Raw genomic sequence first — 27568 nt, 5'->3', positions numbered from 1 at the left:
CAGCTGTAGGAGTGTTCAAAATGATGTCCACCAACAGCTTCTTTTCTTCCTGTAATGTCCACAGGCAGAACACGAGCCTCTCCTTTGGACAACTCCCAGTCACCCGCCGGACCCAAGTCACGCGTTAAGAAGAAAACCTCCAAGAGTGGCCAGTACAGGAGAGATGTGATGCAAGGAGGTGAGGCTCAGAGAAACAGCCTTCATTTGTCCATGTTGCAATGACATTGCAATGTGGATGTGGGACAGCGGTTTTATAGCGTTTTTTATTGCTTTTTTGCTGTCTGTTTGCTGTGGATGTGAGTGTGTTGTTTGTGTTGAATTAACCTTAACCTTGTGTCTTAAAGACTATGGCTGACCCCACATTGGTGTGTGTGTGTGTGTGTGTGTGTGTGTGTGTGTGTGTGTGTGTGTGTGTGTGTGTGTGTGTGTGTGTGTGTGTGTGTGTGTGTGTGTGTGTGTGTGTGTGTGTGTGTGTGTGTGTGAATGTTAATTTGTTTGATGTATGTTGTTTGTTCGTTTACCTTCTCTGTGTGTGCTGAGTTAACATGGCCTCCCCTTTCCTGCAGACCTGCCCCCTCCCCCCGAGCCCCCTCCCGTGGACGAACTCCTGGTCACCCCGTCAGGTACGCTGGAGTACGGACACACGTCTCTGGACAGAGACGGCAGCTCCGTCTGCAGCTCCATGGAGAGGAGAGACCACTGCGCCCCCAACAGGAAAAGCTCAGGACAGCGACGCAAAGAAGGTGAGGGCCTAAGATCTCAGAGACTTCCGTACACACAGTCACGAGTGCAGACTCTCACTGTCAGATCCAGACAGACAATACAGAGCCAACTTTTATACTTCTTTCCATTACATCTATCACTTGCATGGCCCTGATGAGGGAGTGTTCAGTGCCTTCAAATGTTTGCCATGTTCATGAAAAGAGTCTGTATGAATCCCCCCCCCCCCCCCCCCCCCCCCCGTTGTATTTACGACTTCAGTGACCATACTCTGAGGGTTCCAAGTTCATGCGGTGTATGGACCACTTCCCGTGTCGTAATTACAAGCTCATTAGGTCCATTTGAAGGCAGCATTAGCCATGCTGAAATACAGCTTCATAGTTGTCCATATCAGATCTGAGCGAAATCCACTCTAGCGATAGCTGATATTTGTGGACCTTTCTGTGGAGATGTTATTGTACAACAATGTCTGACTCAAGCCTTACATTTTCTCCCATCACAGACGAAGACATGGTTCCCTACACCAAGCCAAACCTCCACCTTGCCCGAGGCCAGATGTCCAGCAACTGCTCCACGACGGGCAGCTCCTCGTCGCGAGGCTCCACGGGCTCCCGAGGCCACAGCGGGGCCAAGCAGCGCGGCGAGGTACCCGCCGCACACTACAACCTGGGGCACCAGGATGGCATCACCATCGCCATGCCAGGCTGCTGCCGTATCAGGCCATTACAGCGCTCCTCTGTCACATTCAGTCATGGTCATATTTAGAGTTCGCCTCTGATCGTTCCCTTCTGTCAAGAGCAGTTTCTGTCATGGCCACTGTCAGGTCAGGTTTTTATCATGCTCACCACAGCGCCCAGTCTTGATCATGTCCAATGTAATGTCCATGCCTTTTCTGAGCCCATCTTCTTAGTGAGCTGAGGGGGGTGTTGCACAAAGCTTGATTTCTGAGGCAGCTTGCCAGATTACTGAAAGCCACCCAAATGCGTAAATGGACATAAATGCACACTTCCCCTCTGTAATCTTGGTACATCAATCATCCTGCTTTGTGAAATACGCTGCAGTGGGCGCTGATTTGGTCACTATATGAGAAACGGGAGCACTCTTTCAGAGAACATTTGTTTGTCCGTGTTGCTAAATCATAATGTCCACTATGGGAGTAAATGTCAACTCAGTGACATGGTCACTAATGTCCAGCCCTGACTGAGTTTGCGTTATACTTGTGTAGTTTTGCCGTTGTCCCCCAGTAAACACTGCTGTACAGTCGCCACTAATCCGAGTCCTAACATCCGACGGAGACACAGAGCCCAGCACTCAGCCTCCCCCTCAGTCCCGTGGGAGTCGGCTTCTCTCTCTCCCTCAGGCTTGCCTTGGTAGGGTCCCTAGTCTCTTTAAGCACACGATCGCCAGTGTGTGTCATGACTGCAAAGCCCCAAAGCTCCACTACTGTGTTTTTTTATGTTGTTGTTTTTTTTATCATCAAGAGGGTTTGCCTGTGCAGGGGTAAGTGGCCAATTCTAGAAGTCATGCTTTTTCTAAGCTTGTGGGAGGATAAAGAGGTATCTTAGTTGTCGGACCAATTCCCAGTTTCATTCGTTTCCATTCTGGTCTGCTCAGAGAGAGAGGGAGAGAGAGAGAGAGAGAGAGAGAGAGAGAGAGAGAGAGAGAGAAAGAAAGAGAGGGAAAAACAGGGCAATAAATAAGTCAGACTTCGATTGAAAGCCATAAATGTCTTTGCAAGTCGCTGTTATTTATAATTTTCCAGAGCGTGCTCCCTGGTGGGTTTGTGTATTTTATAATTTCTCCCGGTGAGTTTGCACGCCAACACAAAAGTCAATTAACTGCTGGCTTTAATGTGTGCCGCGTGATTAACATGTTGGGCGAGGCTGGGGACGGCGAGCGTTCCAGGCAGGAGTTCACAGATGAATTAGATCAGGAGGCTGGCCACGGAAACCCAACCTGTTTCATTTACCCTCTACTGAGCAAAGGCAGCCGGACAATCATGGGAGAAGTGAGTGACTTAACCATGCTGTCTGGATGAAGAAAGTGTCTGGCCTTCAGAACTCTCTCTATCTCCTTCCCCTTCTCTTTCTCTCTCTCTCTCTCTCTCTCACTGTCTGTCTCTCTGATGAAAACATGAAAGGTTAGCCACACAAAAGAGGGCAGTGTTCGTTTTGGGGCAACTCTCAGGTTACCTACCCAACGCCCCCCCCACCCCCCAACCCCCCACTCCCCCAACCTGCCTTGGCGGTTAACGTTATCTTTCCAGTCGGATGCCAAGCCTGAAAAGATCCCCTGATTAAGAGAGAGAGAGAGAGAGAGAGAGAGAGAGAGAGAGGGGGGAACAGAGACACCCCCCCTTCACCCCAGCCCCACCACAGGATAGGGTTCGCCCCTTATTGTTTTATCACTTTTATTGCTCCGAGACTTTATGACCCACAACCCCCATAAATGCTGAATGAAGCGTCAGCCTCCGAGCCTCTGAAACAGTCACACGACCCCTTGTTCTCTCGCAAAGCACACACAGTAGTAGTATCGGCTTATATTCATAGCATACACTCTGTTAACTATCCTTGGTGTCACAGGGCTCTGGGTGTTGTTTTTTTTGTCTCGGTTTGCCTTGTTAAAGCCCATTTAAAGCACCTAAATTGAAAATGACATCTCTGGCAAACACCACTCGAAGAGAGAAGCCCTGTCCTCTGTGCCTTTGAAGAGAGAAGCCCTGTCCTCTGTGCCTTTCAAGGCCGAGTGTCTCATTGTCTTTTCTCTTTCGATTTATAGGAGATGAGATAAGTGGACACTAGGAACGAAAACAAGAGGAGGCGAAGCTGTGGAGAGGAAGCAAGATTGTACAGAATCACTGTCTGCCTCACCAGAAATGAATCATGGACTTCTGAATTATGATTTTGATGTTATTATGTTATGTTATTGTTATTTATAACGTCGCGGGAGCATTTGGCTCCTCCATTTTCATATGTAAATAGCCATCTCTGTAAGGTTTCTACATGGACTTCTGCAGCAGCTGAAGAGGAAAAGATATATTGTATTTATAATAAAAAAAGGCGTCCAGTATAACAAGCAAGGTCAGTGTCTGAATGTGCCAACCATTATTTTCTTCTTTTGTTCAGTAGAAATCATATAACTTTGACATGAACATAAACAATATTGCACTCTTTGTTGTGTTGGAGAGCAACAAAAATAAGAAGAATACAAAGCACAATGTGTGTGTGTGAGTGTGTGTGTGTGTGTGTCGGCCAGCCCCGTGGACAGACAGACAGACACTTCACAGGCCTCCGCTTCAGGCTGCTTCCGCCAGCGACCCTCCGTTTCTTGGCTTCCCGTCGTCATGGTCTGACCAATAGAGTCCTTTCTTTTCACTAAGAGAGCCTGCTATTCGACTGCTGTTGTAAATGATTGTATCCATCCCTTTTTTATTTAATGTTTCGGAGACAGTGTGCAAAAATAAAAAAAAACAAACAAACAAAATGTATTCAGTTCAAAGAAAAGCAAAACGATCTGTTCTTTTGACTAACTTTTTGGTAGTCTTGTTGTTTTGTAAAATACAATAAAAATACATTTGTTGAGCTATACATTATTTTGCCTTGTGTTTGCTTGTGGCAATTTTGACAGCATTCGTATAAATACCCGGTTGGTGTGAAAGAAGGATTTGGGGTGGGGTTGTTTTGCAGCTGTATTTTTTTAGGGACTAGCTTTCAAAGTGAAACAGGCTGCCTTTCCCAGTTCACAGCAGATTCCACCTGGGTAGGCCTGCTCTGAGGAGCATGAAATTGCCTCTGCAAGAGTTTTGCTAGATTGCTAAAAGCAGTTGGAGGGGAAAGAAAAAAATGCAACCTGAGGCATGGCTTCCATCAACGCGACTTAGGGGAAGCACTCTGTTCACAGCGCTTACAGTGGAGGGGATTTCACCCCGACCTCTGTAGGAATGGCAGTGCACGTTCAACCTGTCACTCCAAATCAAAAAGTAGTCACACCCGAATTCAGACGGTCTTTCTGTCTGACCATTCATCTGTCTTCTCTGACTCTCTCTCTAACTTTCTTTCTTTCTAGAACATCCCTAGAGACTCTTTTTTTGGGGATGCGTCCAACCCTGTAAGCTGTATTGGCTTCCACTCCAGAGGGGAGAGATCGGCTGAGATTTGACCTTTTTGGGGCATAATGGATACCTTACATCCCCCCTTTACAGCCTTTAAAGGGGCCCCATCTCCCCATAAATCATCTGCCCATTTATTAGACCGGTGTCACCAAGGACACTCCCATCTGGGCCGCAGGGTTGAAGGCTGCCTCCAGAATAACCTTCTCCAATTTCCATGTTAATTACTTCGCCTGGAGATGGATGCCTTTTGACTTTATTGTTCGTTTTAATGTATGCACAATGTACATTTGGCACTAAAATAATAGGGTATTGTTCCCACGCATGCTCGTAAAAAAAAGTCAACATTTCGATGTTGGCATCATGGAACTTATAGCTTGGTGTTTGACAAGATGCATGTTGATAAAGCAAGATTTACAGTTTTAATTACGAACAGGCAGATTGTGAAATTACATGAGGGGGGGAAATGGATTACATATTGGAAGTGTAGCGGAGAGTAAACCCCCTTTCTAGCTTGGAGATGGAGGGACACCGAAGTTTAATCTTCCCCAGCAGTATGTGGGTCAGTCTGGGCTACATGCTGTCCTGACTCCCCTGGGCTTGACCCATACCAGTTGGCTAAATGCAGTGATGGCGGGGCCCTCTGTCTCTGAAACCAGTTCACAGAAAGGGGATCCCTGGCATATCAGAGACGGGGAACATCAGGACTTACACAGCCAGTAGTATGAGCACTGTTCTCATATGCTGGCTTCTGAGGCTGTCAATGTATCAATCTACCTACCACACTAATGTCTATGTATCTGTAACCACATATCAGTCTGCAACTATAGATGTAGATTAGAAATGCAGATGTACAGAATACAGTTCAGATAATATTGTTGTAAGTTCTGTAAGTTAATTTCCCTTGCAATGGATGCTGCAGTACATTCTTTTTTTTATTTTTATCTGAGAGGACATCTGTGTTGGTGTGAGCTTTGCTAACGAGAGTCCCAAGCCTCTAACTTGTGGATTTGGTTGTCAGATCTCCAGGGAGATTCCTTAATATGGAGCTGCCCTTCCAATTTACATTTTATTTCATTTTATCATGAAAAGTCATTTAGCGCTACGGCTCAAGGAGATGTATTAACAGTTTCATAAAACTTAAAGCCTCACAATCAATACCAAGGATTTAAGAGGTCAAACAAATGAATGTTTCATTTCTTCTTTCTCTCTCCACAACATATAATCCCACTGGACAAATGGTAGCTATATCATGAAAAATAAATTGCAGTGAACAACATCAACATCAAACTGAACAGGAAAAGCACTGTTTTATATTGCATGGTAATGTGGGTCACTGGATTACTGACAAGCTATAAAAAGATAGTGTTTTTGGCTGCCATCTTAACTCTGGTGCTGAGACCTATGCTGTGTGTGTGTGTGAAAGAAAGAGGGAGAAAGAGAGAAAGGGTTTGTGTTCCTGAGTGTTCCTGTATGTCCTTGTATCTTTGTGTGTGTGTGTGTGTGTGTGTGTATGTGTGTGTGTGTGTTTGTGTGTGTGTTTATGTGTGGTGTGTGTGTGTGTGTGCGTTGGTACTGGGGGCAGGGAAGACGTGTTTTTTTTTCCTGCCAAGCATATGGCCATGAGGAGTTGTGGAGATGGGGGATAATCCTCCAAGATTGGAGGGGAGCATGTCAGACAAGCCGCCTCGGCTGTGCTGTAATGGGACTTGTGTTTGTGTGCGCCCAGGATCAGGAGTTTCAAATGATGTACACAGTCACAAAGACCTCCGACCAGGCCCTGCAGATCAACACAGATGAGCAGAACACAGGAGGAGGAGATTGGAAGATGCTGTCGAAGCTGTTGATTTTTGTTTATTTGTTTATTATATTTATAGATAGATATACAGAAAGCAAGGTTAGTTCGGAATACATCCTTATATAACATATGCAGTCATAGAAAAAGACATCTTTCAAAAACCTCTGGAGAGGTTGACATTATTACATTTCCACTATAGGATAAAATTAGTTTTCAATACATTTTTTCCCCTAAGTTTTCCCTTAAATTTCCATAATTGTTCAATAATGTTAAAGTCTATGGTAATACTATATATCACTGTGCCCATGTTACAATGTAATATATACAGTATATATATAAAAATTGCAGAGTACTTTATACAAACATGTTCCAGGCTCAGTCAGAATTAGTACAAGGTGGTTTAAGGCTCACGAAGCTTCACAAATTTGCTGAAATGCTTTTACAATAATTACACTGTAACATAAGCAGTGTTATATAAAGTGTTCCCACATCTATTACCTTTTTCATATAATCCATAAATCAGTAAGAGAACATTTGTCAAAATGTTACTGATAACACTACAAGATAATCATAGAAATTACCAGAATAAAACTAAAATGACAGGAAAGAACTCAACTGGGCATTTGTTGCCAAGTTTAAATGGGTGAACAATTCAAGGCTCACAATACATTAAACGGCAAAGTAAAGTATTGATACATACTGACATCATAAACCAAAGAACACATCTGTACACTGTGTTAAAATTGACTGGATTATTATCCGATTTGCAGAATGAAATTGCAGTCTAAAAAAACATACAAAACACTACAAACCATTTCAAATTGTCTTCACAAGAATTGAACATCAAAACGTTTGTCAATCCCAAAGCATATATAGAAAGGTGTTGCCCTGAGGTACTCGGGGAGCGTCTACTTCAAACATGACCTGTGAATTAGGTTAACCTGGGGTTTGGATACTGGTTAAACAATTCTCATCACCCATGACACTATTATGGATAGGCTGCTCCTATCAGTAAAGAATTCAAGACAGAAAGAATCGCATTGGCACTCACATGTCAGTCAACTAACCAAAAATAGGTTGAAAATACTATATGCTTCAACATGTTTAAAGTTCTCTAGGGGTGACCTAGTGATGAGTATATGTGGCGATGCTCATCGGTGCGATGGCATTTTGTGGTTGGCCTGCCTGGGGTCCTGGCGGTGGTGATAGCCCCAGCAGTCTGGGACAGAGGACAGGCTGGCTGCGGCTGCAGCTGTGGCGCCCCCTGTCCGGCCGGCGTGGTACTGCGCCTCCATCTCGTCCACCCAGGTAGTGCCCCAGTCCCACACGGGTAAGGGGTCCAGCTCCCCGAAACAGTCCCGCGGAGGGGGGAAGAGCACGTTCAGGGGAGACCCAGAAGGAGAGAAATCTGCACACACAGTAATAAAGGGACAGAGAGATAGAACAGATAGAAAGATAAAAACAGAGGAGAGAAAGAGAGAGAGATAAGAACACAGCCATCTCATAGAGAAACAATTCTATCAACTCAGAATAGTGGCTAATTCAGTTTGCTGACATTACATGTAATATATAGTACATGATGGTGTTGTAAATTGCGTTCAGCAACGCCCTTTACACCATTACTACGAATGTAAAGTTTTCTGTATTTTGTATTTGTATAAGGTTTTACAAAAATACAAGAAAAAATCATTGATTTCATGTAAAATATCTTCAAAATACTTTTGGAGTTTGAAATATCCCAGTGACAGCAAATACAAGCAACAGAGTACAACTACATTAGGGTGAACTGAAAAGAGGGTATGCTTTGAGTGGAGAAACATCCCCATCTAGTGGTAGGAAGTATACAACCATCAGATTTCTCTAAAAAATGTTGCAAGCATAGCATAACATAAGTCCACCACCTAGTGGTTACATGAAGTAATTAGACAGGATTAAATACACAGATGGCAGAATATCACAGACCAAACAACTGTACCATTCCTAAATGCAAACTGAAGTCATTAGAAACACAGCGTGGAGTGCTGGTGTAAACAGTGTTTAACAATGTGGAGTGCTTGCCTGAGAGACTGGCTCCAGTCATCGACTCCGCGGTCAGGGCGAGGACTCGGGCGAAGTTGGCATCGTTCATGAACGAGCAGTCAGACGAGCTGATGATGCTGGTACGGGCGCTGGGCATGTTGCCCTCGGAGATGGAGCCCCAGGCGTTCCACAGGGACCCCTCCCACTCGCTGCAGCAGGACGAGGGGGTGCTCCTCAGCTGCGCCCGGCCTGCCACCCCACGCTGGTGACCCCTGCGCTCGCTCACCTCCTCCACCTCTGATGGCCCACAGATGTAGCCAAACGTGGGGGTCGGGGAGAAGGGCCTCGGGGTGAGGTTATCTGGTAGTACACTGAAAATAACAGAGAATGAATTATTAAAGTGTTTTATCTTTCACTCTGGAGACACAAGAAATGCTCGACCTGAGAGGGTTAATGTCCCGCTATTTCCCTGTAAAGCTTACGCCAAGAGGGAATCATACAGTAGCTTCATGTTTTTGCTCTAAAGTGCCCTGCTTAGGATGGAGGAAAACTATGCTCTCATCTCAAGCAGCTATTTGTTTGTAAAGAACTTATGTAAACATGTGACTGTGAATAATACACATTTATCCAGCAATGAGGGTATTTACATTTAGTAATTAATTTTCAAAAGTTCTTCTTAAAATGTATTTATCAAACTTTTATGACAAATGCCCTGAGCTAAACACATTCTAGAGCATAGGTTCTCAAAGTGCGGCCCGGGTGCCAATGGCGGCCCGTGGAAACATTTCTGGTGGCCCGCGATAACATCTGATAACATCTGTAAAACTGTTAAAACTGTACAACTGTGTGCTTTGAAAAGAATGAATCTCCGTTTAGTGGTGTTTCGTGGCCGTCAGGTTTTCCTGTGGTGCTTTGGTAGCTGGAATTGGCCCTGAATAAGGCCTATGCTGATAAGAAGCAAGGCACACTGAGACTGTTTGTTCTAAATAAGTTTGTACTTGAAATGGACTGCAACCAGAACTGTTATATCCCAAATTTGTCTGTTGAGGGTAGAGAACCGCAGGGATTGTGTGTGCGTTGCAATTTTTCTTGAGATTTTCACAAGTTTTGCCAGGTTTAGCCTCAGTTATGAATTAAAATGTGTTTAATGCAATTAATACAGTATAAACTGTAGAGATGCAACCTGGTCATTAAAATGATTACAAATGGGATTTTTTTTCCAGTTTATTTTTTTCTTTTTGTCCTCCCGCCCCTTTGGCGGCCCTCAGTTCAATGTTGGGTTTCTGAATTGGCCCTCACCAATCAAAACTTTGAGAACCCCTGTTCTAGAGTGTCCTACCAAGACACTAGTACATTCTTTCCAGATCATCCCCACAGCCGAGTAGATAACGGGAGTCCTACCCGGCCCCGTCCCCGTCCCCACGGCCGAGTAAATAATGGGAGTCCTACCCGGCCCTGTCCATTCTGGGTCTGATCTCCAGGTACTGCGTGGCGTCCTGCGTGGAGAGCGTGGCGTCGTCCAGATCCAGGTCCTCGTCCAGGCTGGGCTCTGCGGACCTGCAGAAGGAGGCGGTGGACAGGCGGCTGTAGGTGCGGCCCGGGTAGGAGGGGCAGACAGAGGCGGGGGTGGCCGCTCCCCGCACCGCAGACGCCGTGCAGATGGACTGGAGAGAGCCCACGTCCATCGTCAGCTTGGTTGACCTGCTGGAGCTGGAGTCAGATGTGGCTTTTAGAGTTGTCCTAACTGTACAGTAGTTGTAGTAAGGGTCAGGGGTGGGCAGCCATTTATTTTGACACATATATTTAAAAATACGTATTTCAAATACAAAATAGTATTTTGTCATTTGTATTCTATTGGGCTATGAAGAAATTGGTGTATTTTTGTATTCTAAAAACACTGCAAAATACTTTCTATGAGACATCTATGTGATGACATCATAAAAGCAAAATAATGCATGCAGCCTTTGATTGGTGCTGACTTATGCCAAACAGGCACTGATTTTAGCCCAGAATCAATCAGATCCAACAAACTTTTGAATCTGGTCTGTCCAATTTGTTGGGTAGTTTAAACAGGCTCATGACGCATGATTAGAAGAGGCAACAATCATTGTTCCAGCTCCAGTCCAATCCGATTGGATATCTGGCGTGTTGGCTGTCTTCCAGTGTGAGCAGTCAAACAATGTAGGGCTAGTGTGAGCCCATCAATTACGATCCGATCGAAATTTTTTGAGTTACTATATCAAGCGCACAGTGTCTACCTAGCTTAGTTGGCACTTGGTATTTTTGGAAGAGTCCCTAATCAAGAACCTTTTTATGAGATTTAACACAATTGTCTCATTCTCAACTCCAGCAGAGCATTTGAGTCAATGAGTTGGTTATGCTTAAAGGCATTACGCACGCACACACGCACGCACGCACACACACACACACACACACACACATTTATTACACTCCCTCTCTCACACGCACAAACTCCCTCACTCAATCCCAGTTTCTTGCTCACCCACACTCACCATACGTTTGCTTGTTTTTGGAAGAACTTTTCAACTGCACACACACACACACACACACACACACACACACACACACACACACACACATACACATGCACACACACATTCACGCAACTCCACAGACACACAATAATGGATAGAGATTTTCTCATTTTGACCTGTTTGTCTGAGTCTGAGTTTTAGTGCACACTCTGCTATTCAACAGGCTGTTGCACCATATGCTTGTTATCACCTCAAGAAGCAATACAATATAATTGTTATGGCTTCAACGACCAAAAACTTTTTAGTGTTCACCCATCTGCTATCCGAGAGTCTAGTCTGCATAACTTCAGTTGTTATGGCTTCAGCCCCTAAATACTAAACAGTATATGTGTGAACTTCAAGGCCCATGAGAGAGGCAGTTAACAGATATTGCTCTCCTTCCTGAGTTTTGTCTGTGGAAGTTCTGTAGTCAGGGAAATGATTCACAGTTTACAATAACAACAAAATGCACACAACCAAACTGGTCCTGTGTGGTTTATAATTGCTGGAAAATAGCCTACTATAAAAGTAAGCATTCTTGTATTATAAAGCAAATAACTGAAAATGTTTCCAATGTCAATAGTATGCTAATGAGGTATAACACTATATACAGCTATGCCAGTAGTCTAAGTTTAAAAACTATGTTGAATCCATAGGGACTAAATATTTACACACACACACACACACACACACACATGAGAAAGCCTTTAAAACAAACACCGCACAGATCTGCAGAGGAAAGGACCATAGGAGGAGGAAGTGTGGAACAATGGCTGCTGAGGTGGGGTGGGATGGGGGTGGGAGGGTTGTGGCTGCTGGGGTCTGACTCACCCTTCCTCTGAGCTCAAGCTGTGCATGTCATCACCGCAGCGAGGGGGGGGCGGCGCCATGTCCACCAGGTGCAGGGAGGCCGAGTAGTGGAGCATGCGGGGAGAGGAGGTCGACTTCAGGCAGTCTGGGAACCCACCTGGAGGAGGGAGGGCTGGGGGTTGGGGCAACAGAGAAGAAATTAGTACATTAAATATGGTTACATAGAAAAAAATTAAACACCTTAATATGCTTTCAGTGGATGTCTAATTATTGTCAATTCCTATTTTTTGAATGTGTAATTAACTGTGAATGCTTACTGTTTGTAATATGTTTCCCCAGATGTAGTGTACTTTCATGTGGTGTACTTTCATTACACCTTAGTGTATCAAAGTGATAGAGGAACGTGAAGAATGTCAAAGTGATGAAAGAACATAAAAAGAATGTAAGTGTTGATGGTTGGGTTACCTGGCGGCTGATGGCTGAGTCTCTGTTTGTTGACACCTGTGATGCTGCCGACTGCCCAGGACTGCTGGGACATAGGCACTAATGGGGCGCTCTTCACAGCATGCAGCTCTGGGGGATTAACAACACACGTTAGTCGCTTTACATTGCACCCCTCTGACTAGGGCTGCACGATTTGGAAAAAATATTGCGATTGTGATTTGCGAATATGACTTTTGAATGTCAATGTGTCAAGTGATTCAGTTCAATATTCAAAAGTCTCTTTAATTTATGCCACCTCTGATTGGTGAGCACGCTCAGTGCACAAGAAGCACAGCACCCCCGACCAACTGTGAAGCTCACCAATCAGAATTTCTGTGCCTCTCACACACTACCCACCAACCAGAAGTGGCATAGTCAGGGAGGATGAAATGAACACAAAAGTCAGAAATGAGACAAAGTTAACGGTGCGCGGTTATTTGTAGCTTTTGCGATTAGGTTGTGTTGGTTCATATTATGATTACAATTGCGATAATTGTGCAGCCCTACCTCTGACACACACAGACACACACACACACACACACACACACACACACACACACACACACACACACACACACACACACATACACTTGCTTGAATATGCTTGAGTGTGTAGACTTATTTTTTCTTTTTGTTTGTTTTGTTTTGTTTATTTTTGATTGGTTGAGTTTGCTCTCACCTCGCTTGCAGTTCTTCTCCCAGGATTCCTTGAGAACCCCCATATTGGGCTGGGAAGGCAGGGCCCGTCTCCACGGCATCGCCGGCCCATCCCTGGCCGCCTTGTTCCTGGCGGCGGGCTGAGGGATGATGACGGTCTCGCAGTTCTGGTCAGCGGAGTGGTAGTGAGGCATCTTGGTACGGCGGGCGGGACTGTTGAAGGTCTTGAGGTTGTTGCCGCTGAGATCCACGTAGAACGTGCCGTAAACCCCGCAGCTGTCAGGCACTATGGGGACGACAGATTCTAGATGGCCGGGGTCCTTCTTTGCTGTGATGGGAAGAGCTGCCATCAAAAGAGAAAGAAGAGGACAAACATCTCTGAGTTGTGCTTTGGTGGCCATTGAGGATCCAAACATCTCTGAGTTGTGCTTTGGTGACCATTGAGGATTCAAACATCTCTGAGTTGTGCTTTGGTGGCCATTGAGGATCCAAACATCTCTGAGTTGTGCTTTGGTGACCATTGAGGATTCAAACATCTCTGAGTTGTGCTTTGGTGGCCATTGAGGATCCATGATTGCTTTTGAAGCAGCTCATATAGCAGCTCAAGATGGACTTTGTGCAGTCCTGCTCTACCAAATCATCTACAGAAGATCTAGACTCCTCTGCTATATGGAAGGAACTCCTCCCTGGGACTCACTGCTCTTGCTGAGGCTGGGGTTGGGGCTCTCCTGGCCCTGGGCCCACAGGTCCTGGTAGGGTTTACCGCACAGCGCTGGTCTCCAGGCCCCAGATATCCACGGTGAGTCAGGCGCTGCCATCCTGCAAGAGACACTGCGTGAGACAAGCCCTGGATAATCACCACCTCCAGCAAGGGTGCTTTTAAATAGACCATGTGTCATAATTACAGACACGATCAACAAACAATTTCCAAGAGCATTTCAGATGTATGAATCTACAGTGTTAGCCACTTGTATTGTGTGTGTGGCTTATCTGATGATAGTTTTGGGCATGCATTACCTGTGCTTGATGATGAGGTCCTCACTGGCTAACCTGTACAAGCCTGTTACAAACAAATGCATTGAAGGGACATATTTAGAGTATATAATTTGATATAAAAATAAACTAAACATTTTATATACAGTATGTGTAGCATAGCATCAATCTCTCATCAGTCCTTCAACATAGATACCTGTTTTTAAATTTTAAAATGTAATCCTTAGTTTACATGTTTATACATACCCGTTTTATACTGCAGGGGACTGCAAGGTATAGTATATACACCCACCTGGATACTGTATTATATTTCTATACAGATATGCTGGAGCAAGCATGCATAATAATCTGAGTGCTATAACATCCTTACTCCGGTTAGAATACATCTTCCCCACTGACCCTAAGTTGTTGGACATGCAGAGAGCAATTTTACAATGAATGACCTTCAACAGCAGACCCAAGCACAATTGGCCGTTTACCTGGCTGTGATGTTTAACATGCAGTAGCCTGACTCTGATATAGAGGACTGGTGCCTGTTAAGTGATGTCACTTTCTAAACTGCTGACCTGCACTCTTGTGGTGTCTGTGGCCGAGGCCCGAGTTCCTGGTGTGGCGTCGGTACAGGCACACCGCGGTGACCATAAGGAGGCAACACAGGAGCACGCCGACGCTGCCAATAAACACCGGGTCCTGGACCACGGCCAGAACCCGAGGGAGAGCGCCTGAGGCCGGGAGAGCGTGAGACACACGCTGGTTGTTCTCTAAATAGAGAGAGAGAGAGAGAGGGAGAAAGAGAGAGAAGCTAATGATCACATGCAGTATATTGTAAAAACAACTATTATACACTTCTTCAGAATGCTAATAAATCCCCTAAGGACGATATGAAATTAAATTTTCTGGCCCTGTTTGGATTTGTTTTTTTTAAGAATGACAGGAATGAATAGACTATAAATTATCACGTTATTTATTCAGAATTCAGCATTTATTCTAATTGTTATATGCCCTGCATTGGAAGGACAGACCACTTTAGTGAGAAAAAAAACATTTTTATATTCCATTTCCTATAACTCTCTTGAGTGCCTTAGATCTTAGAAATACTACTATCCTACATTTTACGTGTTTACAAATGAAACGACACTGAAATGTACTCCAACCCAGAGCTAGTTTTAGATCATGCCTTGAGCTAGCTGTGCACTGCTTCCCCTCACCTATTAGCAGTCTGTGAGGGTCACTCTTCACGCCGACTCCTGCTCCATTGACAGCCGCCACTCTGACCCAGTACTGCCTGCCTGGGTGCAGCATGCCAATCTCCAGACTGTGGGTCCCACTGTCCAACGTCCAGTTAAAAAACGGCTGACCATCTGACTGCACACACCACACCTGAGAAGGAAACGCACGTAGAGATAGAGCACATCACAAGCAGCATGCTGTTAATACTGTACAACACCCTAATGCCTATAGTGGCCCATAGTGGCCAATAGAGGCCCATTCAGTCTGATTCAACCCCAGCTTCAGAAAGTAAAAGTTCTACAATGTATTGGTTTTATGGTAATTTCACTAATTAGCTTAGTATCAGTTCTACAAAGGTGATTTCACATGATCTATGTGAATCATCACATATGACATCAGATATCACTATCTGGCTGAGGAGTTGTGCTGTCTTGAATCAGCTCATTTAGTGAATGGTTGGAACAAATACGTGGTAGGACTTTTACTTTCTGCGACGGGGTTCCCCACCTTCTGGTCTGATTCATGTTGCTGTTCGGTACCTGATAGCCCTGGATGATCCCGTTGTGAGTGTCGTGAGGTGGAGGACCCCAGCTAAAGAGAACTGTGTCGTTTCGGTCCACCGGCATCGTCACGGACAGTCCCTGAGGAGGGGCACCAGGGGCTATGGACACATCAGAAGCTTATTCCTCATGCAGACACTCATAGAAAACATCCGCAAGGCAGCATGGCCTAGTTCTGCTCCTTGCTCTATCATGTTTCCTCACTATCATGTGTCATCATGCAACCGTAATACATTTCACTGGTTATGCTACACTTGTCATCTACAGTGTAGTTATTTACACAATTAATCATAATGTATATTCAAAAGGTACATGGGGTATTTTTGTATGTCGATATAATTAGCACCACCCCCATGGTGAGGCTGATGCGGTCCTTACCGATCTCTGGCACCCTGAGGTGTCTGGTGTTGCTCTCTCTGCCATATAAGTTACTCCCGTATGGTCGCACTTTAAACTCATACTTGTAGCCCCTCTTCAGGGGACCGACCTCTGTCTGCAGGCTTGGCAGGGGGACCTTCTTGGCCGCCCAGTCAGAGCTAGCAGGCAGGAGAGAGCGGTACAGCACCTCACATCCATCCAGGTAGTGTGGCTGGGTTGGTAGAGACTGGAGCTGGGCAACACCAAGAGTGAAAAAGCATAAGTACAGAGCCTGTAGCATTTATACTTGCTGTCTCTTACTTTAAAGCATTTCTCTCAGACAGACGATGGCTGGCTTGAAACACTCAGTGGATGTGTCTCATAATGCCAGTAGTATGCATGCAATGCACTTTGACTGTTGTGATAAAGATCTGAGTAAAAATGGCTTCCTGTGACTATCTGGATGTTGTTGCATGTCTGTTTTCTCTTTACAACCAAAAGTCCATGTACCTTCCACTGCACCAAAGACATATTAGAGGAAGGAGTCATGACAGCCACGGTCTGAAGCTCTGCACGCAGAGCAGACAGCTCCTTATGAAGCTCCTTCTGCCGAGTGTTCAAAGCATCTGTCAGGAAAGTACACAACACATCTTAGCAAAACAACCAACAGCAGCAAACGCAAAGCCAAACATTCTCTCCAATGTTCGATGTTAAAGGTGCTCTAAGCGAAGCTGGGTAATGTCACTTCTGTTGACTTTCAAACAAAACAGAGAGCTAGCTTTCTACTTCCTCCCCCTCCCTCCTGTGCTGCTCCCGTGCAATTGAAACTCTCGTAAATGCGCATCTCGTCTGTGATTTGCTGGAACAATTTGTTATGTTTGTATGGGCTAGGTTTGCCCAGGTTGTTGTTGTTGCCGTTTTTTTGGAGCCTGTGCTGTCCACAGAGATCGCGTTTTTTTACAGTGTATTCAGGTCACAGACAGCTAGCGGTTGGTTAGGTGATGTTTGCAGTAAGTGACATAAAATGTTTTAGCCTAAAAAATGTGTGGCATCGCTTAGAGCACCTTTAATTATAGAGGCAGTAATAGCTTGAGGTGGAAAACTCTGACTTCAGAAAGCAAAAGTCCTACCACACCACATACTGTATATATGTTACAACCAGCTGATTTGAATTCAGCCAACTCTTCAGCCAGGTAGATAAGCTCATTTGTGAAATCACCAGTGAAATACCTTGATTTGTTGGTTATGGTATTTACACACTAATCAACACATATTTACATATACTATATTCAATTTTTGGCAATAAAAACACCAAAGAATTATACAGTGTACCTTTCAGACATAAAAGTCTACAGGTACCGATACATGGTGACATATTTACTTTATGAAGTTGGAGTTTTCCACCACTGGCTTGTGTGTGCTTCTGTCTGCATCTTACCCTCTACATGAAGCACTGCGGTTGCCGTGGATACTCCCACCTCATTGACAGCAGTGCAGGTGTACTTCCCACTGTCCTGGTCAGTCACATAGTGAATCTGAAGACTCTTGTCTGGATTGACCAGATATCTGTCAAACAAACATAACAATATAACATTAGCCATTGGTGCAGAGTGCTGCAGCATGCTTCAGTAGCCCATTAAGGAGATGATGGGTGAGTAAACTGAATGAATGTCCATTAACTTTTACAGTGTCCACTAGAGAGCCAGAAGGGTTGTACCACCAATGAGTGAAAACCCTCTCTTATGAGTATATTCACAAACCCTGTTCTGCAGGGTCTATACGCACACCAACCAACACACACAATCCTGAGAACTACATATGCTACATAAAATAATAGACTTGGAATGACTTACAATATGTATAAGTCAAATGTAAATCAAACAACTGAAAAAAAAACTCTATTGCATCCATGTAACAATGTCTGCTACAACACGAGTAGTCAGCGCATTGCTCTCTTAAGTGAGTAGTGTATTAGTGTGGTGTAGTCAGGCATTGGCTCTGTAGTGAGCAGTAGTAATTGTGTGGTGTAGTCATTGTAGAATGGCTCTCTGACTGTAGTTAGTGAGAAGTGTAATTGTGTGGTGTAGTCAGCATGGAATGGCTCTCTGTAGTGAGCCTTAGTAATTGCGTGGTGTAGTGAGCGCATGGCTCAGTTAGCGTTGTGTGTGGATCCCTGACCTGCCGTTTGGCAGAGGGCCCTGCTCCCGGCTCCACTCCACAGAGGGCATGGGGTCTCCGTCGGCCTCACAGAAGAAGTGCGCCGCCTCCCCAACCTTCACGCTCACGTCCTGGGGTGTACGCACCAACACTGGCTTCACTGAGAGAGAGAGAGAGAGAGAGAGAGAGAGAGAGAGAGAGAGAGAGAGAGAGAGTTTGGTTACATCTCATGCATATAACCATGCATGCCATATACAGATTGTGTGATTTCCTTTATCACGTGTCATAGACAAAACATGTAATATCCTTAACATGTACAGTAACCTGTAATCTCTGATCTGGGATTCCTATTTGTTTTCTATTTACTTATTTACTTTTGTCTGAGTATAAGTCATAAACCATCTCATTTGCAATTAAATGAAGGCAATGAGTCAGGATTGACACCAATCAAATTGACCACACAGACTGTTATTCTCTCAAACAGAATACACACACATGTAAAATAAATGTTTGTGGCCCAAAGAGGTTATCATCCCAAGTCATCCATATCAACCTGGGTGAGTTACTGCTGACCAGAGCACTCTTACCTAATACTGATAGTCTGGCAGCCTGGCTCTCCCGCACCCCCATGGTGTTGGACGCCACACAAATATACACTCCCGAGTCATTCTTCTGGGCAGGGCCGATGATTAATTTTCCATTAAGCACCTTAGCATAATGGATAGAGAGATGATTAGCACAGATCATAAGTCTGAGTGGACCATAACTCATACATCATTAGGTCTGTAATTGGGATTGCTTCAGCTGTCCATTATTCTTATAATTAAAATGATATGTCCATTTATTATTATATCAGAAGAAGATAATAATGGTTCACTTATCCCCTTCACATAGCTTATAGCACAGACGGAATAACAGTAGCTGTAATTCTTAATATTTAGTTATAACACTCAATAATGATTCATCAAATTGTTTACAGCCTTCACCAAAATTATGTTTTTAAATATAATGAACAGATACACATTTATTGAGTAGATATGTGCTACTTGGCAATCAAATGCAAGGAGCACTTTAACTGTTGTCTAAGTGCTAGTCCTGGAGGATGGACATAATAAAATGCTGTGGTCATGTGATCACTTCCTGTGCTTCACCGAAACTGCTGGTATGCATCCCAACATAAAAGGACTCATTTTGTAACAGTATCAAAACTGATAAAGGATGAAAAATCAGTTAGACAGCGCATTCTCTTTGTTGCAGATATAGCTCTCCATCTTGACAGTCTAATCCTGCGAGATCAGACAATCTATTTGTGTACATCCTCTGATCTCTCCTTATTTCCAGCTATTTGCTCAAGGACATTAAACTGTAGCCTACTTAGATATTCTCCTTAAGATGTTCAGATAAGATGAACAGTCAGTTCTCTTCAGGTTACTCTCAGAAAAAGAAGATGTCAGGACATATCAACTCACTCACACAGTGTTAGAATTGCTTATTTAATTTAACATGTTTAGATGAGTGTATTTAGTGTAGTACAAATATAAATTTGATCTCTGTGTTCCTTAAGCATAAGGAACTCATGACCTCAATATTGTTAGGACCTCGCTCTGTCTGGTTGACTGCAGGAGTAGTATTTTATCACTCCCATCTTAGGAAGGGTCTCATTTGTGCATGTGTTACATGAGAGTGAAGAGTGGCTCTTACTGTGTAGTGGTCATCCGTGCTGTTGATGAGCACGCCGTCCTTCTTCCAGATGACGTTGGGCTCTGGCTGCCCGATGGGAGGGCTGCAGTTCATGATGGCCACCTCGTCCACAGCAACCTCCACATCACTGGGCTGGACACGGAACTCCTCCCGCAACGCTATAGGTGGAGAACATAGGAATGGGGGTCCATCAGCAACAGTGAGTGCAGTGTCTGTAGCGTAAAGTCACACAACAGACCCAGACTTACTTGCGATGTGCAGAGAGGCATTTCGACTGGTGACTTTGCCGGCGCTGTTGCGCGCCACACACGAGTACACACCCTCATGGGACTGGCCCCTTCGTGCGGGCATCACTCTGAGGAAGAAGAGGCTCCCCTCATGCAGAGTGATGGGCCGGGATGGGTCGTCCTGGCGGTTCATGTCCAGGGGCTGCCCGTTGTGTAGCCATTCTATAGTGGGCTCTGGGGTGCCCGAGGCCCTGCAGGAGAGCGTGGCGGGGTTGCCCACCTTCACCACCACATCGGACGGGTGGTGGACAATCTGAGGAGGGATCTCATCTGGCGGGGGCTTGGAACCTTTTAAATGAAAACAGGAAATCAGGGAGGCAATACAGTACAACTTTCCGTTAAAAAAGTTGGTTTAGTGGCGTCAGTCTAGATTCAGGTAAGTGGGTCAGCCAAATATTGACACAAAGGAATGCTGACCTGTTAATTCTTTCAAAACATCCTAAAATAAGCCAGTGGAACAAACTCATGAAAAAGATCTAATGCTTACATGCTACATTATACTATACTATATATTATTTGACAATGTCTGCCTACATTAAACAAGGTATTATAACTCTCAGTCCTCATACAAGGCAACAGAACTAAACAGAGACATCCCATGTGCTGTGCTCTCCACTTAATGCCCCTTGCTTAACTTAGCAGTGAACGCATCAGGTCAGGGGTCAACCAGGGACCCCAGAGAATGAAGTGGGGTGAATGGGACATCCCAACCCCCCATTCTCACCCTTAAACAAAACAGTCAGTGTTTCACAAAACATGACATTTGACATTAAAATGAACTCCTACACTGAAATGAATTGTACTTTTAGGTTCCCTCATTGGAATCAGGTTTATGTTGCCTATACACACATTTTAATATGTAAACAGTGTAAACCTGTCAGTAAATGGTAGGATGCATGGATATTATGCTATTTTTTCTGGAGGCCAAAACATGACAAAATACCAGTGATGGGAACATCAAAAACCCTTCATTATAAACAAACACATTTTGCCCTTTACGTTGACCTTGTCATTTGTCTTTGTTTTATGCGCTGGGCATGTAGGATGCCTGGGTCGTGGGCTGCTTCCTGCTTAGGGCCGGAAACCGAGTGGTCCACAGATTGTTTCTTACACTGTGCCTGGAACAAAAGCTCCTTCACACAAACACAATCTTCAGCCCAGAGGATATCCTTCACCTGCTCACAGAGCCACACAGACCCTTGCTATTAGCGGCCTGATGACAACACCACCACCAGCACAATGGGACAGTGTCAAAAATAATTGATGTTTCTTTCCATGATGACTCAAAATCTAGAAGAAAAGACAAAAATGCTGCACTTACAGTAACACTAAAGACCCTTGCAGTGTATTTCACATTCGTTCTGAAGACTCCCAGAGACATCTAAGACAATATCACCCATTGGACTGTTTCACCAGTCGGCTACAATAACGTGGAAATATCAATTTCACTCTCACGTCAGATGACTGTCAGCAGCAGAGGGAAAGGAGGGTATGAACAGTGCTGATAGGAATGTGATTGAGGCATTTTTGGCAAAGAATTTCTGTCTATAAAAAGTCTCTATTGTTTTTTGAAGGGGGTATTTCCTGGAAAAAAATCTCACATGCTTCTGAGCCCATCCGCTGGCGAGAGTTTTTATTGTTTTCTTTTTCGCTGTATGCAGTTTACTCTTTTAAAAAAATTGTTTATATGTTGTTTATTGTTATAGGCCTACATTTGTTATGTCCATGGTGCACACAGGCAAAATCGGTTAAGTTACATGAATGTGCATCAAACCATATGTTTTTGTTCAAGTAGCTGAAGTAGACCAAAACTCTTCTAAACTGATTTTAGTCTTGAGAAGTCAATTCTAAGCAAAAATGTGTATTGTCAGAGCGTGGTCTTTGTCTGCCGCGCTAAAGGTTATTGCTGCAATGTTTCTTTTATGGGAGATATAAATAAACAACACCTTACGTGGACACCTGTAAAGTTGTATCATTATACATTTGTAGCATTATAACAACGCAATTTAGCCTAGATAATCAAAATAAAGCCAACTATTCTGAATTCCTTACACTGCATTTATGTCACCTCTATTGTTTCTGTTAGTGTTCACTCCATCAAACATCCTGCCACTTACTCGTTCCATCTTAATAGTCACTTGTGAAACGCATATCTTATAACAACAATAAACCAGTTACAAGTCTTACCTTGAAGTCCACAAGTAATTCCGATACATAAGAGGAGCTTAAAAACCAGCAGTGGGCTCATGATTGAGCATAATTATTAACCTCCCGTAATCTCTTGACGCATCTGCCTTTAAAAACAATTAATTCCCCGGTGTCTTGCGTTGGAATTTCTGTGGATTAGGAGTTGATGTTCCAATTAAGCTTCAATTTAGGGAAGAGTTCCCTGCCAGTTGCACTTGGCGTGTAGTTTGTATTTAATATGCTAATTCTTCCGCAAACTAGTAGGCGACATATGTCTGAGTTCAAGAAAGCGCCATCCGGAATTGTGTCACTCCCTGTAGGCGGCTTCTTCTCGCAATAAAAGGTGAAACATTCCAGCAAGGCTTTGATGAAAAAAGTGTAGCATATTGTTTTACATGTCTATTTACACGAATAAGACAAAGTATCACAAAGTATTGTGAATATAGGCTACTGAATTTATTCTGCACGTAGCCTATCCTGTTTTTTGTAAAACATAATAAATTATCAAAGAAAGAATGTTAGGTACTATTTCGTTCATAGTTTCGAACAGTAAACGAATATAAAATAGTTGTCCCTTTTATAAAGTGTAGGCCTACTTGTCTAGTAAATAGGAAAGTGAACAATCAATCAGAAAAACGATTAAAGAGTAGGCTATTACGTCTGCATATCAAATAATTCTGTCTCTAAAGGCAGTGCATGGACTTGAGAGAGGAATACTGATTCGGAGTTATTTCTCTTTAAGGGCATACATAATTGGTCATTTAATGAGCTTTGCATTGTGTTGCTTAAAATACTGCCAGTGTGTTGGACTTTTAGTTGAATAAAGGATGGGGTCAGTGGAAGTATATAAAATGCACATGAAAGAAGAAAACAAGCTTCTGTTCAAACAGCCTTTAATTAACTGGTCATGTAGAAGCAAACTATAAATATGAAAACTATGAAATGTTCATGTTTTACAAGCACCTGGAAGTGCATATTGTAAGAAGGGAGGCAAATATAAAAGTATACTAGGCTACACATAGAAAGCTCATCTATACACAGTTGATCTTCTATCCTGCATTCTGTGTCCCAGTGGCAACACACAGTGGGGAAGTTTGGTATTCCCTTATACTATTTATAAAAATGTTTGTGTAGCAAAGCAAGATCTAGGGATCAATCTAAGATAAAATACTTTCACACAAACAAATGATTGCATAAAGTGTTTATCCACTGAATGCTGTAAACTCGTGTCAGCGTGGATTATCTTAGCTTACCTTGGGCTCTCTATCAGTTTCTCATCTATTTGATAGTCTATGTCTAGTCATCAATATGCAAAAAACTGAACTCAGTACTTGCAATGTTGAAATGTAGATCTTTACTATTACATCTTATAGGTACTGAAGAAGTGAGGTTGATTCTAAAAGCAATTTAATCCAAGCAAGATGCTAAAAATATTTTCATCTTTCAATTGTTCCATCTAATATCATATATGAAATGCAAAAGTAACAATCTCAGTTTAAACTATCCAACAAAAGACTGCCATTTAAAGATTCTTGATCCTACCCAAGGATAAGATGAAAACCATATGAGACTTATGAGACAGAGAGACAATATAATACTTTATCAAACTCATATCAAAGTGAGTAAAGGCTGCAGTGGTCTTACCTCTCCTTCTACTGCCCCTGTGTCTGTGCTGGAGGTGTCTATGCCCCCCATGATGATGACGGACGTGCTCCTTGCCTGGCTTGACCGCCCCGCCGACCTCCGAGGTGCCGTCTGGCATACAGGTGCACTGACACTGGCACTGACGTGTGGCCTCTGCCCAGGTAAGGAGCCACGATGCCCACAGGAGCCAAGTGCCAGGCTGCATCCTCCTGTGTGTGTGTGTGTGTGTGTGTATGTGTGTGTATGTGTGTGTGTGTGTGTGTGGAGACTCCCACTGGGACCCAGCTCTCCAGGGACACACAGCGCTCCCCTGCTAGAGCCTCCTCCAGAGGAGCCCCATCCCTGCTCTGCTCTGCGTGTTGGGAGACACCATGGGAGAGCGAGATGTGTGTGTGTGTGAGAGAGAACGTGTGTCTGACAAAGTCTTGGAGCTCCCGAGTGTTTTTGAGTTATGCAGAGATGGTTATGAAGTTTAGCTCTTTCTTCCCCATCTATGTCTCTTTGCACTGCTTTGTGCCTCTATTCCCACCCGCCTCTTAGTTCTCTCTCTCTCTATATCTCCCTCATTCATGCATGCACACACACACACACACACACACACACACACACACACACACACACACACACACACACACACACACACACACACACACACACACACACACACACACACACACACACACACACACACACACACACACACACACACACACACACACACACACAAACTCGACACTCACTCAACAAACACCCGTACTCACACACACTGACACACTAACACAAAACACACTCTCTTCTTTCTATTGACCCCTTTTCTCTCTTTTTTGGATAAGAAGTTGGGGGAGAGTACAATGGCCCAAACACTAGTTTCAGGCACCATGCTGAGAGAGCTGAGAGAGAAGCTCGGGGATGGGGACCTAAGGTCCCGTCGCCTTCCACAACATACGTACATGTCATTGGTTCTGCACGTACACATGGGTGGAAAACAAGCAGGCAAGAGTATGTGTGTGTGTGACTATTTGTGAGTATGTGTGTGTGTGTGTGTTGGGGGGGGGGGGGGGGGGGTTTCATTTACTAAGGAGGATCAGTTCCATTAATCAAGTGTCTGCTAGGTGACCGATCAAGTTCCCGCACAATGGCCGTCTCTCCCACTTTAAGACATCAAACGGGCAGGAATGTGCGGCCACAACACCCACTGGCCCCTGTGCTCTGACAGGAGGCAAAACAGGCGCCCTCCCATCCCTGTGTTCCAGAGGCACGCCATTCACTCGGCGGCTTTACACAGGGCTGTTTTCACACACAGCTGACCTCCCTTAATGGCCTCGGTTCAGCCGTGCATATGTATGGGGGACCACTCCTCCTCTGGACGAGCTTCATCTTCCCCTTTCAGATCTCAGAATATTTTATTCAACTTTATTCACGTTTTTTTGTCAATGAAAGTGGCCATGCCTTGCAAACGACACCACCCCTTTCCCCTAACTCACACTAGTAAGACGAATGAGTAAATGATAAGTAATAAAACTGCAAAATGCCTACAAAACAATCTAGGCGATATAGAAACTGCCATTGCTAAAGTTAGTGCAAAAGATGTGAAACTCTTCAGCTACGGCATTAATTCATGATTCTCGTTCCACACATCAGCTATCCCACAGCAGTAGTAAGAGCTTCCTTTGACCACCAAGTGAGAGGGAGAGAAAAGGTCACACAAAGAATTCTTTTTTTCTCTCTTTCTGCTCTCACAATTCAGAAGGCCTCTCCACTCTGTCTCTCCACCCCATCCTCACCACAGCAAGGGTGCAAATTTGTAGCTGATTTTCCGCACAGTATGGGCTCATGTATCATATTGACTCTGAAGAGAGAACGATAGTAAGTTGTCTTGTACTACACTCCGGGAGTAATGTCTTCCTCACAGACTCAGGAGGATTTCATGACAAATCAAAACTGAAGCCTGATGTCATTTGAGGACATGCCAGCTTTTTTCTTCTCACAATCAGTTTCACTTTGATAATAAAAAATAATAATAAATAATAATAATAATAATAAAATGAATATATATATATATACTGTATAAGTGGAACATTTTAGATTGTTCATACTTCTTTAATTGAAATGGAATGAAACTTGTTTGGAATACAGTTCGGAATTTTCTTGAAATTTATGTTTTTTTGGTAATTAATATTTTCAAACATTTTCCACACGCATTTTGAACAGACTTCGAAGTTTGATTTTCATATTTACTTTGCAGCTTGTATTCCTTCTCCCTGACCACCCAAAGTCACTATAGGGGCCACAAATGATACAAGACAAAAGTACCCTGTGGCTAAGAGGCCATTTCTGTGCCCCCTCGGCTGGGTGTGGGGCAACCTTCGGACAGATAGCCTGACCCATCACCATAGGACCCCGTAGAGAGGACGACAAGCCACGCTTCACCCCTGCGATGGGGCATTGGGTCACAACAGCGAGGGGGCTTTTGGGGACTCCTCCGACTGGCAAATCGGGCCTTAATCTCTCTGACTGGGAAAGAACGAGCTCCGCTGTCTCCTCCTGGGAGAGACTAGAGGCCGAGGACCTGCCTGGCCGCGCTCGGATCCCCCTGGGGTGGGTGTGTGAGTGAGCAAGCGAGCGAGTATGTGTATGAGTCGCTGATGGTGCCCCCCTCTCGCCCCTCACAAAGGGGGTAATGGAGCAGGACTGGTTCGCAGTGAGAAAATGCACACTTCCATCCCCGAAATACATCACAGCCGTTGCCTTGGGGACCAATTCCAGGCCTGACCTAAAAAAAAAAGCAAAACAAATTTCCCCTTTTTTTTCACAAGGCCACTGTGTTGCTGGCAGTGGTCTCCTGATTGTGCCCCTCTCAGATCTACTTTAGTCATTTGTGCCCTCAACAAGGGCTGACATTTCAAGTGGCTCTCCAGCCTCCTGACAGCATAAAGCCACTGCCTTTCAAGAATAACCAGCACACACAAATCAATAAATAATCACTTCTGCTCTGCCATGTGCTTCTCAACAACTGCAGCCATCTCTGCTCTGAGATTCACCTCTGCTCTGTGATAGAAAGAGTAGAATGAGAGAGCTCTACATATTGAAAGAGACAAATAGATAGAGGATGGTTACTTAAGCACAGTTTTAAGTATGGTGCTCGAGCCATGAGAAAAGAGGATGGGGAGTGTGTGTGTGTGGGGGTGTAGTTCTGCTTCAGTGGGTCACAATGCACCATTGCGTTGTTGCGCCTCCATCCCCCCTCATTCACCCCACCCCACCCCTCAAAATCCAGCGCAGACACCCACATCCTGGGCCTGGCTCACACCTTTGTACCCTCC

At 44.3% G+C, this 27568-nt stretch overlaps 2 protein-coding genes across 2 annotated transcripts in view; one reads left to right on the top strand and one right to left on the bottom strand.

Moving 5' to 3' along the window:
* The window catches only part of robo3 (roundabout, axon guidance receptor, homolog 3 (Drosophila)), a 68190-nt gene extending 63963 nt beyond the window's left edge, over window positions 1-4227 (top strand). Inside the window, exons 23-26 of the mRNA XM_076274075.1 lie at window positions 65-178; window positions 567-743; window positions 1223-1365; window positions 3499-4227. Coding sequence (XP_076130190.1) covers window positions 65-178; window positions 567-743; window positions 1223-1365; window positions 3499-3510 — 446 coding nt within the window. The 3' untranslated portion in view covers window positions 3511-4227. The remainder of the gene's footprint in view (window positions 1-64; window positions 179-566; window positions 744-1222; window positions 1366-3498) is intronic.
* Window positions 4228-6691: 2464 nt separating this feature from the next.
* robo4 (roundabout, axon guidance receptor, homolog 4 (Drosophila)) lies at window positions 6692-22892 on the bottom strand. Its single transcript, XM_076274010.1, has 19 exons — window positions 22602-22892; window positions 20376-20702; window positions 20128-20285; window positions 19014-19134; window positions 18448-18586; window positions 17708-17835; window positions 16780-16895; window positions 16291-16522; window positions 15892-16013; window positions 15331-15502; window positions 14689-14883; window positions 14147-14189; window positions 13827-13948; window positions 13152-13472; window positions 12455-12562; window positions 12011-12161; window positions 10095-10355; window positions 8685-9016; window positions 6692-8034 (listed from the first exon to the last, which is right to left on the bottom strand). Exons 1-19 carry the CDS (start codon window positions 22660-22662, stop codon window positions 7778-7780), a joined length of 3366 nt encoding a protein of 1121 aa, XP_076130125.1. The 5' UTR covers window positions 22663-22892; the 3' UTR covers window positions 6692-7777.
* Window positions 22893-27568: the final 4676 nt, after the last annotated feature.

This window comes from Alosa pseudoharengus, unplaced genomic scaffold, assembly GCF_046254945.1.
Source record: "Alosa pseudoharengus isolate Yale_2024_CS ecotype anadromous, Long Island Sound unplaced genomic scaffold, YU_APseudo_1.1 YU_APseudo_1.1_scf_8, whole genome shotgun sequence".
In the NCBI taxonomy this organism is placed as follows: Eukaryota; Metazoa; Chordata; class Actinopteri; order Clupeiformes; family Clupeidae; genus Alosa; species Alosa pseudoharengus.
This window is presented reverse-complemented; position numbering and strand designations above follow the sequence as displayed.